This window comes from Macaca fascicularis, chromosome 7 (assembly GCF_037993035.2).
Source record: "Macaca fascicularis isolate 582-1 chromosome 7, T2T-MFA8v1.1".
Lineage (NCBI taxonomy): Eukaryota > Metazoa > Chordata > Mammalia > Primates > Cercopithecidae > Macaca > Macaca fascicularis.
Window position 1 is genome coordinate 164,501,878 of NC_088381.1, and position 16,163 is coordinate 164,518,040.

Genomic DNA, 16,163 nt, shown 5'->3' on the forward strand with positions numbered 1-16,163 from the left:
TGTACCTGTGAAGATAAGCTGTCAATTTACATTGTCAGGGTGAAATTCAACAGAACTGTTTTCGGGTAAAGCTCTGGGGGCCTACAAATAATTTCCTAGTGGGCAAATTGTGAGGAAGGTATGTAGCTTTTAAAATCTTTGAATGAGGCTCACGCCTGTAATCCTAGCATATTGGGAGGCCGAGGCGGGCGGATCACCTGAGGTCAGGAGTTCGAGACCAACCTGGCCAACATGGTGAAACCCCCATCTCTACTAAAAATACAAAAATTAGCCAGGTGTGGTGGCACATGCCTGTGATCCCAGCTACTTGGGAGGCTGAGGGAGGAGAATCGCTTAAACCTGGGAGGCAGAGGTTGCAGTGAGCCAAGATTGTGCCACTGCACTCCAGCCTGGGTGACAGCAAGACTCCATCTCAAAAATCTCAAAAAATAATAATTTTAAAAAAGAAAACAAAAATAAAATCTTTGAACGAGAGACAGGTTTGCTTTATGTAGTTCCCAGCTTGACTTTTCCCTCTGGCGTAGTGATTTTGGGGTCCCAAGATTTATTTTCCATTCACATTACCCATCACAAAATTCCCAGTTACTACAGTCAGCCTCCTCAACATCTCCCTTCTCTCCATCCCCACTCCGTGCACTTCCCACTTCCAAGCTAGGGTACCCCATCTCACCTGCACACCTGCCATCATCTCTCTCTCCCCATCGGACTCTCCTTCCCACCACTTCTCCACAAGGCAACAGAAGCAAGCCTGCTGGTGTCACATCACTGCTTAGAACCCTTCAACACTTTCTCGAAGTCCAAAATATCTTACAAGACCCAGTGGTCTACTGTGACCCCCACCCCTACCTCTTTCACTCTTAACAACAATTCAAAATAATCTAATACGTGACACTTAAACAGTACTCAGGATGTCTGTTTGGTTACTGAAATACTTAATGAGAAGAAAAGACGAGGATTTGGACTCTGAGGATTGGGGTTCCAGTCCAAGCTCTCACAAGTGTAACCTCCTGCATGCTACTTTATCCACTAAGCATTTCACTCCTGTACCGATGGTAATTATTTCCCGTCACCTCATCCCTACTGGTGGGGGTAATTTTAAATTTTAATTTGTCTTTTTTGTGAGAATTGAGACGTCATGCATGTGAAAACATTCTTCTCTATATAGATGGCATGCGTATAGCTACTAAATACAACTGGTTGTAGATCTCTTGAAAAGTATTTCAGTCCCAAGGCTACACATTATTTCTCTTGGCAGAATTTGATCCTAAATCTCATCAGGGCTGATTTATAAAACACCCCCTGGAGGAAATTACTTAAGCAGATAGCTAGGCCTTGTGGATGCCTCTGACTGTAGACTTATGTGTGAGCTGTAATAGCCATCCACGTATAACTGGGGGACATGATTTTGCTTTTCTTTCAGATGGCTTGGCTGGGTGAGATTCCCGCATTACCAGTTTTTGGCGATGGAACAAATGTAATTCCAACAATCCACGTTCTTGATCTAGCAGGGTAAGCATTCTCCCAGAGACATGACCTTCATAGAATTGGTTAATGTGTTTGTTTGTAGGCTAATACTTTTTGAGCATCTGCCCAGTGCTAAGACCCTTACATGCATTATTGTGTTTGTTCTTCATAACAACCCCATGCAGAAGGTACCATCTTCTCCATTTTGCATCTAAAGAAATAGTGTCCACTGTTCAAAAGTTCTACTTTCTGGTGACAAGTTCAGGTTCATCTCTTAGAAACTATCAGCAGAATAGCAATGCCCTCCAATTTTGGAAAAGAAAGACTTTGGTATGTGCATTCTGAGGACGTAGTTTCTTATTCCTTTGTCCCAGATGAGATTAATATGTGTAACTCACCAATTTAAATTCTAGAATTCAGATGGAAAACTGTAAACCTGAAGCTTTTTTCTTCTTTGACAGTTGTAGGTAAAGTTGACATATGTTTTTTATACTCACAGAGCATCTAAACCCTGTATTCAGGCAGGTCCAGAAACCCGTCTCCTCCTTTGAAGACCCTGACTTAAATGTGAGGTCAATGAGCTGGTTCACTGTGTTTGTGGTTCATCAGCTCCAGCTTCCGGGGACTTCATTCTGTCACCTCTATGGCACATGCCCAGAAGGGAGCAATTTCTGCACTTCCCCGAGGTTCTGGTTTTCAGATTCCCACTCTTTCCCTCATCCACTGGCCACTGGTAAATTAGTCACAACCTCAGATGAATTTCTAGATTTACTGGGAAATGAAGGAAGTTTAAACTTCAGGGCCACATCCCTGAGCAGATCTCTTTCCGAGACCCTGAACCTCATTTTTATTATTATTATTATTATTTTTTGAGACGGAGTCTCACTCTGTCCCCCAGGCTGGAGTGAGTGGTGCGATCTCCGCTCACTGCAAGCTCCGCCTCCCGGGTTCACGCCATTCTCCTGCCTCAGCCTCCCCAGTAGCTGGGACTACAGGCGCCCACCACCACGCCCGGCTAATTTTTTTATATTTTTAGTAGAGATAGGGTTTCACCGTGTCAGCCAGGATGGTCTCGATTTCTGACCTCGTGATCCATCCACCTCGGCCTCCCAAAGTGCTGGGATTACAGGCATGAGCCACCGTGATCCACTTTATTATTTTTCTTAAAGGAGGATCCTCTAAGTCAGGGATATCCAATCTTTTGGCTTCCCTGGGCCACATTGGAAGAAGATTTGTCTTGGGTCACACATAAAATACACTGACACTAATGATAACTGATGAGTTTTTTTAAAAAAATCTCATAACGTTTTCAGAAAGTTTATAAAGTGTGTTGGGCCTCATTCAAAGCCATCCTGGGCCTCATGTGGCCCACAGGCCGCGGTTTGACAAGCTTGCTGTAAATGGGCTAAGCTTCAGGCACTACAAAACCCTGGACCTGCTCCATCCCTGGGGATGGAGGGGCCGTAACATACCCATTTTTTCTGCAGAGATTTTACATTATGACATTACTGGATTTCAAAGATATAGAAGAGTCTTCTATATTATTAATATAACTTACTTGGCATTAGTCCTTAACATATTACTTCCAAACATAAATTAGAGTGTGAAATTATTCCCATTACAGAAGGACTTGGGGCCTGTTAAAAACAAGTTATAGGAGGCCATTGTTTTGGACTAAGTTCTTGTACTAGGCCCCAACAGACCAGACTGAAAATCAAAATGGAATCACCCATGCTAAAGCTCCAGGCACCAAACTGAAACTAAGCTGTTATCTGACCTTTCGAGAAAGCTAATTTCCCAAACAAGCCAGTTTCAATCTTCAATAGCTATGATAATAAAACTCTCTGTGTTTTCATCCTTATGACAAAAAGTAGCCTGAAGTAACTTGGTGCTAACCTATCAGTTATCTTTCCTTTCTTTCTTTTTTTTTTTTTTCTCTTTTGACATGGAGTCTTGTTCTGTCACCCAGGCTGGAGTGCAATGGCACAACCTTGGCTCACTGCAACCTCTGCCTCCTGGGTTCAAGCGATTCTCCTGCCTCAGCCTCCTGAGTAGCTGGGACTACAGGTGCCAGCCACCACGCCTGGCTAATTTTTGTATTTTTAGTAAAGACAGGGTTTCACCATGTTGGTCAGGCTGGTCTCGAACTCCTGATCTCAGGTGATCCACCCACCTCGGCCTCCCAAAATGCTGGGATTACAGGTGTGAGCCACTGTGCCCGGCCCCGTTAGTTATCTTTCTGTTGTTCTACCTGTCCCTGTCTTACAAGGAAAGTAACTTTGAAATGACCAATGTGTTTTTTGTTTTTTGTTTCTGCTTTCTGCAGCCCTTTCTGCCTATCGAACCACCCGCCTCTGCTCATTTCACTGGCACACTTGTTCTATTTTTATGGAATGAAATGTTGCCTGATTCTAGAATCACAAATAAAGTCAATTGAAATCTTTAACTAGATTTGTTATAATTTTATCTTTTGACAGGCCCATTTAAGTAGCATTTTTCCCCCAGAGGTTTCTTTGAAGATTGTCAAATATTTAACAGAGGAAAAAGCAAAAAGCTGAAATGTTCTGAGAAATGGATACAAAATAGGCTAGGCGTAGTGGCTCACGCCTGTAATCCCAACACTTTGGGAGGCCAAGGTGGGAGGATCGCCTGAGCCGAGGAGTTCGGGACCAGGCTGGACAACATAGTGAAACCCTGTCTCTACAAAAAATACAAAAATTAGTCAGGTTTGGTGGCTTGCGCCTGTAGTCCCAGCTACCTGGGAGGTGGAGGTGGGAGGATCACTTGAGCCTGGGAGGTTGAGGCTGCAGTGAACCGTGATTACACCACTGCCTGCCAGCCTGGGTGACAGAGCGAGACTCAAAATAAATAAATAAATGAATGAATAAATAAATATAGAAAAAAAAGAAATAAATACAAAATAAATGTGACCTGCACATTTGGAAGCATGGATCCGATTTATTTTCATTTTATTGAAAGGAAGCTAAGATGGAGGTAGAATTGACAAGTCATTGTGATAGACATCTATTCACTATTTTTTTCTCTCTGGAATTATTTAATTTTTGTTCCAATTCCTGCTCTTCCTCTCACTAGCTGTGTGAATTTGGGAAAGTTACTTACAGGAATAGCAGCAGTACCTACCTGCTAGGGCTGTGAGAATTCAGTGGGATCACACCTGTGCCGCCCTCAGCACAGAGGCAAGCACTCGGAAACCTTGGCAACTCGGAATAGGAAAGCAGGCTCAGGCACTGTTGCTACGTGACTTCCTTAAAAGAGCCACAGCTTGTCTAAATCTGTGTCTTACTTTGTAAAATATCTCCCTAAAGCACTGTTGTGAGGCTCACATGAGCCACTAGATGGGGAAGGCTTCATAAACTGGGGTCCTACTGGGCTCAGGTCCCCTTGTTGGGAGACAGGGCAGTATGCTAGAAAGAAGACAGGTCCAGAAACAGATGGATCTGACGTCAAAAGCTAGCTCTTCCACTTTCGCAATAGCTCCTCAGCCTGAGAAATGTCACCGAACTCTTTAGCATCTTCCTCATGTGGAGAATGCAGATAACCATCCCAACCCTGACCTTACTGAAAATGGAGATAACTTATCAAAGCACCAAACCCCACGCCCAGTCATGGGGGTGGTGGTCAGTGAATTCTAGTTTACTGCATCTCTTTCGCCTTTTCCCTCTGATGATTATTTTACCTGTGGGTCTGCAGAGTGATACAAAACGTCATAGATCACACGCCGAAGCCTCACTACCTGGTTGCTGTGGATGAGTCTGTTCATACCCTGGAAGATATAGTCAAGGTACAGTGGTTTCATCTCATACTTTGATGACATATCATAAATAGTTTTGCCGGCCAGGCATGGTGGCTCATGCCTGTAATCCTAGCACTTTGGGAGTCCAAGGCGGGTGAATCACCTGAGGTCAGGAGCTCAAGACCAGCCTGGCCAACATGATGAAACCCCATCTCTACTAAAATACAAAAATTAGCCAGGCAGAATGGCGGGTGCCTATAATCCCAGCTACTCGAGAGGCTGAGACGGGAGAATCACTTGAACCTGGGAGACGGTAGTTGCAGTGAGCCAAGATTGTGCCAGTGAACTCCAGCCTGGGCGGCTGAGCAAGACTCCATCTCAAAAAAAAAAAAAAAAAAAAAGTTTTGCCTACTGGAGTGTAGTTATACAATCAGTTGTGCTAGCAAAACTGGGACTCCTCAGTAGAATATCCATAAAACCCAAACTCATTATCTGCATTTGCAGTGTATACTTTAACGTTACTACCAAAATATCCTTTCTGTGTCACATGCACAGAGGGAAATAAGAAAGACCACTGCAGGGCTAGGTTAAGAAGATGGTGATCACTGCACCCCAGACACACACGCAGCTGACACACCAGAACCCTGAAATCCACCAACAGGCAGTTGCCCCAAAGTGTTGATGTGCTCAGGTTCACCAACCTACTGGCCAATTCCAGGAGCTCTGTTTTTAATATTATTTATTTGTTTATTTATTTAGTTTTTTGATACAGAGTCTCGCTCTGTCGCCCAGGCTGGAGTGCCATGGTGTGATCATAGCTCACTGCACCCTTGACATCCTGGGCTCAAGAGGTCCTCCTGCCTCAGTTTCTCAAGTAGCTGGGAACACAGGCGTGCACCACCATACCTGGCTAATTTTCATTCTTTTTCTTTTTTTGTCAAGATGAGGTCTCACCATGAGACCAGACCATGTCTGGTCTGAAACTCCTGAGCCCAAGTGATCCTCCTGCCTCAGCCTCCCAAAGTGCTGGGATTACAGGGGTAAGCCACAGTGCCTGGCTAAGTTTGTTTGTTTGTTTTTAATTTTTTAGAGACAGGGTCTTGCTCTGTCACCCAGGCTGGAATGCAGTGGGGTGATCATAGCTCACTGCAACCTCAAACTCCTGGGCTCAAATGATCCTCCCACCTCGGCCTCTGAAAGTGCTCGGATTAGAGGTGTGAGCCATTGTGCCCAGCTTCAGGAGTCTAGATCTGGGAGAGCTTCCTCTTCTAGTCCAGGCTGCTCTGGCTAAAGCAGCTACCATGTGGCCCAGCTAATGCAGCCTTCTTCTGGCTGCTCCCTATTCATTTTTAAGATTCAGCTCAAGCCTGAGCAACATGGTGAAACCCCATCTCTACCAAAAAAAAAAAATAATAATAATACAGAAATCAGCCAGGCATGGTGGTGTGCCTGCAGCCCCAGATACTCAGGAGGCTGAGGTGGGAGGATCACTTCAGCCCAGGAGGCAGAGGTTGCAGTGAGCCAAGATTGTACCACTGCATACTAGCCTGGGTGACAGAGCAAGACCCTGTCAAAAAAAAAAAGAAAAAGAAAAAAAGAAAAAAAATTCAGTTCATCTATCTTCCTGTGCACCCTCCCTGCCTCATTCCCACCTCCTGCACGGGACAGGTGTCTCTCTTCACCCCAGGTTGTTTTAGTCTGTTTGAACTGCTACAACAAAATACCATAAACCAAGCAGCTTATAAACAATAGACATTTATTGTTCACAGTTCCAGAGGCTCGGAACTGCAAGATCAAGGCAGATTCAGCCAGGCACAGTGGCTCACACCTGTAATTCCAGCACTTTAAGAGTTCAGGTGGAAGAATCACTTCAGGCCAGGAGTCCAAGACCAGCACTGGGCATAGTGAGACCCCCTCTCTACAAAAAATTTTTAAAATTAGCCAGACTTGGTGGTGGTGCACATCTATAGTTCCATCTACTTGAGAGGCTGAGGTGCCAGGATTGTTTGAACCCAGGAATTCAAGGCTGCAGTGAGCTGTAATTGCACCACCTTACTCCAGCCTGGGCAATAGAACAAGACCTTGTCTCTTCTCATGCCTGTAATCCCACTTTGGGAGGCCGAGTCAGGCAGATCCCTTGAGATCAGGAGTTCGAGACCAGCCTGACCATCATGGTAAAACCCCTTCTCTACTAAAAATACAAAAATTAGCCAGGCGTGGTGATGCATGACTGTAGTCCCAGCTACTCAGGAGGCTGAGGCAGGAGAATTGCTTGAACCTGGGAGACAGAGGTTGCAGTGAGCTGAGATTGTGCCACTGCACTCCAGCCTGGGTAACAGAGCAAGACCCTGTCTCAAAAACAAACAAACAGAAAAATTGTGGGAAAAAAAAAAAGGCAGATGGTTACTTAGTTTTTATTTAAGATATATTCATAGATTAAAATTAATATTTATAAATATATTATAATTTATTAATGTAGTTTTATTTTATATATATATATACACACACATACACACACACACAGCAGCGTGCAGAAAATAAGATTAAAAAGAAAAGGAATTGACTGGGCGCGGTGGCTCACACCCGTACTCCCATTCAGTGTCTGACGAGGGCCCACTTTTCGGCTTCATAGATGTCGCCTTCTCCCTGTGTCCTCACATGGTGGAGGGGCGAAGGTACTCTCTGGGGTCCTTTTATAAGACACTAATCTCATTCTTGAGGGCTCTACCCTTATGATCCACTTTCCTAAAGGTCCCAACTCCTAACACCATCAGCTTAAGGGTGAAGATCTCAACATGTGAATTTTGTGGGACACAGACATTCAGACTATAGCACAGAATCCCCTTTGCTGAGCTGCAGACGCTCCACATGATCATTATCTGTGTACAGTTCTGTCTTTCTTTTCACACTGGGAGCTCTTGAGGGCAGATCCCGGGCCAGGCTCATCGTTATCTCCACTACCTGGCACTAATGCTATTTTTAAAAATTCAATTATGTTCACATTCATTTGGGGTTGTTTATTTGTTTGTTTTTGAGACAGAGTCTCACTCTATCACCCAGGCTGGAGTGCTGTGGTGTGATCTCGACTCACTGAAACCTCTGACTCCTGGGTTCAAGCAATTCTCGTGTCTCAGCCTCCTGAGTAGCTGGTACTACAGGCACGTGCCACCACGCCTGGCTAACTTTTGTATTTTTAGTGGAGACGGGGTTTTACCATGTTGGCCAGGTTGGTCTCGAACTCCTGATGTCAGGTGATCCGCCAACTCGGCCTCCCAAAGTGTTGGAATTGCAGGCGTGAGCAACTGTGCCTGGTCCATTTGAGTTTTATATAAAGTAAAGCCTTCCAGGTAAACCAAATAATATTTCGATTTTCCTCTAACAGTGTATCAGTAAAAATACTGGCCCTGGGAAAATCCAGAAAATACCCAGAGAAAATGCATACCTAACCAAGGACTTAACGGTTAGTATATGAGGTGTTTTTTGTTTTTTTTTTAAACTATCTTTCTCAATAATATTATTATTTTTTTAATATCAGATAGGTTTTGGCTAAATAACATTGATCCATGAGGGATTTGGAGTCAGAAGGCCTAGGTTCCAATGCCATCTTCAACTCCTACCACACCAGATGTTCTACCCTAAGACAACTTACTCTTGTCTTCAGCTGTCTTTCCTGAAAAACCCCCAGAGGTCGTGGTCAGAAAATGTATTTGGGCTGGGCACAGTGACCAGCGTGACCAACAGGGTGAAACCCTGTCTCTACTAAAAATACAAAATTAGCTGGGCTTGGTGACACATGCCTGTAATCGCAGCTACTTGGGAGGCTGAGGCAGGAGAATCACTTGAACCCAGGAAGCGGAGGTTGCGGTGAGCCTAGATCGCACCATTGCACTCCAGCCTGGGCAATGAGAAACTCCATCTCAAAAAAAAAAAAAGAAAAAAGAAACAAAACAAAATGTATTTGGAAGCTATTTGATACGTAAAATGCCATTCAAACACTGGGAATTATTTTCTTTGGCCTCTTTCTAAAATTCAAACAGCAGGCTGAGATTCCAATTCCATCACAACAACAAAACAACAGGGTTTTTTGCAGTGTGTTTTTTAAGCTTGCATTAGAATGCAATTCTTTTTAAGAATAAATTGCATTTAAACACTGCACTCGAATATGTTTCTGAAAGGACTGATACTATGGGTTGCCTTGAGGAGCAGAACTGGGTTGTTGGTGGTCAAAGGTCAGAGGGAATTTTTTTTTTTTTTTTTGGAGATGGAGTCTCGCTCTTCGCCCAGGCTGGAGTGCACTGGCGTGATCTCGGCTCACTGCAATTTCCACCTCCTGGGTTCATGCCATTCTCCTGCCTCAGCCTCCCAAGTAGCTGGGACTACAGGCGCCTGCCACCACACCCGGTTAATTTTTCATATTTTTTAGTAGAGACGGGATTTCACTGTGTTAGCCAGGATGACCTCAACCTCCTGACCTCATGATCCGCCCACCTGGGCCTCCCAAAGTGCTGGGATTACAGGTGTGAGCCACCCCACCCGGTGGGAATATTTTTCTCTACACCTTTTGTTCTTCTAGATTTTGAACCATGAAACTACAGTATTCAAAAAGTAGATGCAATTAAAATATTTTAAAAAGAAAATTTGGATTTCCAGTATCTTCCTACTCTTTCAGCCAGAATGTGGCCCGCCATCAGAGTAGACATGGAGACTGTTCAGAAGTAACATAGCATCACACAGGTGCTCTGTAAATACTCAGTGCTGGATTAATTGACTTCCACATTTAGTGAATGGATATTGTCTTTCTTTAATAACCGTAGTGATTTTGGTCTGTTAATGACAGAATTAAACAAAAAAAGACAAATCTCTAATTTTCCTCTATCTTTTAGCAAGATTGTCTCGACCACTTACTGGTCAACTTAAGAATGGAAGCGCTCTTTGTGAAGGAAAATTTTAATATCCGGTGGGTGGCCCAAACAGGATTTGTGGAAAATATCAACAGTATCCTCAAAGAGTACAAGCAAAGCAGAGGATTAATGGTAACTATCACCGTTTCCCATTGAAACTTCTGATTCAAGAGAAATAAATCAGACTTCTAAGTGTGATGATGCCAATGGAAGTATTTGCTTTTTCAAACATTCACATTTCTAATTTCAAGTTGTTTTTCAAATTTGACAAATTTGTCCAGGTCTAACAAATTTATGTGTATGTTAAATTAATACTTGTCAACCAAACATGAACAGTTTTAAAGTTAACATAGATAATAATGTATGCAAATTGCACATGATAGAAAGCTCCAGTGATGTCACGGTGTTGTCCATATAAAGGAGAATATTAAATAGGGAAAAATATCAAGCGCCTTGCTGGCTGGCTTGTTTCAGTCCTAGGTATACATGTGAGAGGTAGAAGAAGCCTGATTACTACTTCGATCTCTTTCTAAGTGGTCAGAGGACTCACTGGTCATTTTAATTATCACAGCTTTTCAAGGTCAATATTCTTTTTTAAAAATTAATTAATTGAAATGGACAAATAGATTACATACATGTATCCTGTACAACATAATGTTTTGAAATATATAGACACTGTGGAATGGCTAAATCGAGCTAATTAACATCTGTGTGAACTCACACACTTACCATTTTTTTATGGTGAAAGGTAGATATTCTTATCTCCATAGTATAGATGAGGAAACTAAGGCTCAGAGAGATGAAGTAACTTTTTTTTTTTCTTTTTCTTTTTCTTTTTTAGACAGAGTCTCACTCTGTTGCCCAGGCTGGAGTCCTGCAGTATGATCTCGGCTCACAGCAACCTTTGCCTCCTGGGTTGAAGCAATTCTCATGCCTCAGCCTCCTGAGTAGTACCTGAGCTTATAGGCGTGCACTACCACATCTGGCTAATTTTTGTAATTTTAGTAGAGATGGGGTTTCAGCATGTGGACCAGGCTGGTTTTGAACTCCTGGCCTCAAGCAATCCACTTGCATTGGCCTCCCATAGTGCTGGGATTACAGGTTTGAGCCACCGTGCCTGGCTGCAGCAACTTTTTCTTTTTCTTTCTTTTTTTTCTTTTTTTGAGACAGAGTCTCGCTCCATAGCCCAGGCTGGAGGACAGTGGCGTGATCTCGGCTCACTTCAACCTCTGCCTCCAGGGTTCAAGTGATCCTCCTGCCTCAGCCTCCTGAGTAGGTAGCAACTTTTTCAAGGTCACACAGCTAGTCAGAGATTCAAACTAGGTAGGACGCAGACGTAACTGGAATGTCCACGTCTAACTGCAGGGCCGCTGCACTTGGCTCTCTGAAATCAGATCGATGAAGCACCTGTGCAGAGCTTTGCCTGGATCCCAGGGAAACATTCTAAAGACAAACGTAGGTCATACACAAGAAAGTGTTTTGAAAACTGTAAAATGGCCTATGTGAGTAACAGGTGTCATCATAATCATAATTACCACTGTTGAAGGGAACGCTCTACATAAGCAAGTATAGTGTCACCGTCATATCTTTAGAACCATATTCTCTTGGGAGAAAAACATGTCTAGTTAAGAATAAGCAAAACATGTATCACTTAGCAAAAGAAATAATGATCCCTTTAAGCATCTAAGATCCTCATGGTGGCTGTACTGGGAGGTTATCCTGAGATATACACCAACCCAACCTCAGAGGTTAGACTAATGTCCTCTCTAGGTCAACTGTAACAACAACACACAGAGTAGAAATATGACAAGACAGTTTGAAGAGACCGTATGGTTCCTGATGAGCAAGACTGGACAAGAACATGATAGAAGGAATAGTATATCTAAAAACTAAATAGAATATGTCTGTCCCTAGGGGCAGTTAGCCACAGGAAACACTACCGAGGCCAGTGTAGACCCACAGGTGTCACCCAGAGACATCCCCAAAAGATGGAGTCTCAAGTCATGCACTTGCGTGATTGCAGTTCCTTTAGCAAGGAAAAGTCATTGCTGCTTCAGAGACAGATGCATCAAGCCGCCTTGACCCATTGCCTCCAGTCAGTTCATCCTACTTCCCTTGTTCTCATCAAAGCTCATCAAGCAGCCCTGGAAGACTTGGCTCCCAGTGTCCGTCGGCTTGAAGGGAGTAAATGTACCAAATATGTGGACTTGGACTGTGTGATTCAGTGGCAGTCATTTGATTCAGTGGCAGTCATTTGATTCAGTGGCAGTCATACTTCTCACTGTAAATAAATGAATGGATTGGCATCCTGGTTTTACACCCGGATAAAGTGAGCCTACGCCAGGAGAAAGGACCCACTCTTGGTCCGTGGACAAATGAGACACCTGAACTTGCTCAGTTGACAGCCGGATCTCAGGCCTTGGTGAATGCACTGCACCTCTCCAGGGACCCAGCCCGGCTCATCAGGACTCAGCTCCGGAACTGCCTCCTTCCACTGCTGCCATCCTCCCTATCCGATGGGGCCTCACTCCTCACCAGTACCATCCATACTCCCTATCCGATGGGGCCGCACTCCTCACGAGAACCATCCATCCTCCCTATCCGACGGGACCGTGCTCTTCACCAGAAACATCCATCATCCCTATCCGACAGGACTGCGCTCGCCAGAACCATCCATCATCCCTATCCGATGGGACCACGCTCCTCACCAGAACCATCCATCCTCCCTATCTGACGGGGCCGCACTCCTCACCAGAACCATCCATCATCCCTATCCGACGGGGCCGCACTCCTCACCAGAACCATCCATCATCCCTATCCGACGGGGCCGCATTCCTCACCAGAACCATCCATCATCCCTATCCGACAGGACTGCACTCGCCAGAACCATCCATCATCCCTATCCGACAGGACTGCACTCGCCAGAACCATCCATCATCCCTATCCGATGGGACAGCACTCCTCACCAGAACCATTCATCATGCCTATCTGACGGGGCCACACTCCTCACCAGAACCATCCATCATCCCTATCCGAAGGGGTCACACTCCTCACCAGAACCATCCATCATCCTTGTCCGATGGGACAGCACTCCTCACCAGAACCATTCATCATGCCTATCTGACAGGGTCACACTGCTCACGAGAACCACCCATCATCCCTATCCGACAGGACCGCACTCCTCACCAGAACCACCCATCATCCCTATCCGACAGGACCGCACTCCTCACCAGAACCATCCATCATCCCTATCCGACAGGACTGCGTTCCTCACCAGAACCATCCATCATCCCTATCCGACAGGACCGCGTTCCTCACCAGAACCATCCATCATCCCTATCCGACAGGACCGTGCTCCTCACCAGAACCACCCATCATCCCTATCCGACAGGACCGCGTTCCTCACCAGAACCATCCATCATCCCTATCCGACAGGACCGCGTTCCTCACCAGAACCATCCATCATCCCTATCCGACAGGACCGCGTTCCTCACCAGAACCATCCATCATCCCTATCCGACAGGACCGCGTTCCTCACCAGAACCATCCATCATCCCTATCTGACAGGACCGTGCTCCTCACCAGAACCATCCATCATCCCTATCCGACAGGACTGCGTTCCTCACCAGAACCATCCATCATCCCTATCCGACAGGACCGCGTTCCTCACCAGAACCATCCATCATCCCTATCCGACAGGACCGCGTTCCTCACCAGAACCATCCATCATCCCTATCCGACAGGACCGCGTTCCTCACCAGAACCATCCATCATCCCTATCCGACAGGACCGCGTTCCTCACCAGAACCATCCATCATCCCTATCCGACAGGACTGCGTTCCTCACCAGAACCATCCATCATCCCTATCCGACAGGACTGCGTTCCTCACCAGAACCATCCATCATCCCTATCCGACAGGACGGCGTTCCTCACCAGAACCATCCATCATCCCTATCCGACAGGACCGCGTTCCTCACCAGAACCATCCATCATCCCTATCCGACAGGACCGCGTTCCTCACCAGAACCATCCATCATCCCTATCCGACAGGACCGTGCTCCTCACCAGAACCACCCATCATCCCTATCCGACAGGACTGCGTTCCTCACCAGAACCATCCATCATCCCTATCCGACAGGACCGTGCTCCTCACCAGAACCACCCATCATCCCTATCCGACAGGACCGTGCTCCTCACCAGAACCATCCATCATCCCTATCCGACAGGACTGCGTTCCTCACCAGAACCATCCATCATCCCTATCCGACAGGACTGCGTTCCTCACCAGAACCATCCATCATCCCTATCCGACAGGACTGCGTTCCTCACCAGAACCATCCATCATCCCTATCCGACAGGACTGCGTTCCTCACCAGAACCATCCATCATCCCTATCCGACAGGACTGCGTTCCTCACCAGAACCATCCATCATCCCTATCCGACAGGACTGCGTTCCTCACCAGAACTATCCATCATCCCTATCCGACAGGACTGCGTTCCTCACCAGAACCACCCATCATCCCTATCTGACAGGACCGTGCTCCTCACCAGAACCACCCATCATCCCTATCCGACAGGACTGCGTTCCTCACCAGAACCATCCATCATCCCTATCCGACAGGACTGCGTTCCTCACCAGAACCATCCATCATCCCTATCTGACAGGACCGTGCTCCTCACCAGAACCACCCATCATCCCTATCCGACAGGACCGTGCTCCTCACCAGAACCATCCATCATCCCTATCCGACAGGACTGCGTTCCTCACCAGAACCATCCATCATCCCTATCCGAAGGGGTCACACTCCTCACCAGAACCATCCATCATCCCTATCCGACAGGACTGCGTTCCTCTCCAGAACCATCCATCATCCCTATCCGACAGGACCGTGCTCCTCACCAGAACCACCCATCATCCCTATCCGACAGGACCGTGCTCCTCACCAGAACCATCCATCATCCCTATCCGACAGGACTGCGTTCCTCACCAGAACCATCCATCATCCCTATCCGACAGGACTGCGTTCCTCACCAGAACCATCCATCATCCCTATCCGAAGGGGTCACACTCCTCACCAGAACCATCCATCATCCCTATCCGACAGGACCGTGCTCCTCACCAGAACCATCCATCATCCCTATCCGACAGGACCGTGCTCCTCACCAGAACCACCCATCATCCCTATCCGACAGGACCGTGCTCCTCACCAGAACCATCCATCATCCCTATCCGACAGGACTGCGTTCCTCACCAGAACCATCCATCATCCCTATCCGAAGGGGTCACACTCCTCACCAGAACCATCCTGTGTGCTGCCTACTTCCTTCGCCGTCTTGGTTTCCTCGCCTGTCAAATGGTAGTAATGATAATAACCAACTCGGTGGATGAAATTATATAATCTGTAAGCATACGGACACTCTACCAATGGAAATCCTTTTCATGAGCACAATTCCAAAATTTACCTTGCAAAATATGGGCCCTCAGTTTCACAACTGTTTGGATCTTTTTGAAATAAATAACTATATGTTACTGATATTTTGACCTCTGTTAGAAATGAATATTTACTCACTGATTAGGAACACCACAGGGCTTCTTTAGCATTCAATCAAATTTATCAGCAGGATAAATGGTGTTTTTTTTTAATGAGTATGTTTTTTAAAAATTAGAATAAATTTTTAAAAAATTGAGACAGGGTGTTGCTCTGTTGCCCAGCTTGGAGTGCAGTGGTGTGACTGCGACTCACTGCAGCCTAGACCTCCTGGGCTTAAGCACTCCTCCTGCCTCAGCCTGGGCCCCCAAGTAGCTGGGACCACAGGCACATGTGACTATGCCCAGCCAATATTAAAAAAAATTCTTTTTTTTTGTAGAGACGGGGATCTCACTATATTGCTGAAACTGGCCTCGTTTTTTGTAGAGATGGGGACCTCCCTATATTGCTCAGGCTGGCCTCGAACTCCTGGGCTCCAGGGATCCTCTTGCCTCAGCCTCCTAAACTGCTGGGATTACAGGCATGAGCCACGATGCCTGGCCTAAAAATTAGA

The 16,163-nt window shown here is 45.8% G+C and overlaps 1 protein-coding gene across 3 annotated transcripts in view; it reads left to right on the plus strand.

Annotated features, from left to right (window-relative positions):
* Positions 1 to 16,163, plus strand: part of AK7 (adenylate kinase 7) — a 99,201-nt gene that overhangs the window by 46,740 nt on the left and 36,298 nt on the right. For 2 of the 3 annotated variants that reach the window (XM_005562168.5, XM_065549340.2), the window contains exons 7-10: positions 1,421 to 1,509; positions 5,176 to 5,266; positions 8,601 to 8,678; positions 10,102 to 10,251. In XM_005562168.5, coding sequence (XP_005562225.1) covers positions 1,421 to 1,509; positions 5,176 to 5,266; positions 8,601 to 8,678; positions 10,102 to 10,251 — 408 coding nt within the window. The remainder of the gene's footprint in view (positions 1 to 1,420; positions 1,510 to 5,175; positions 5,267 to 8,600; positions 8,679 to 10,101; positions 10,252 to 16,163) is intronic. The other variant, XM_045396941.3, reaches the window with a different exon arrangement.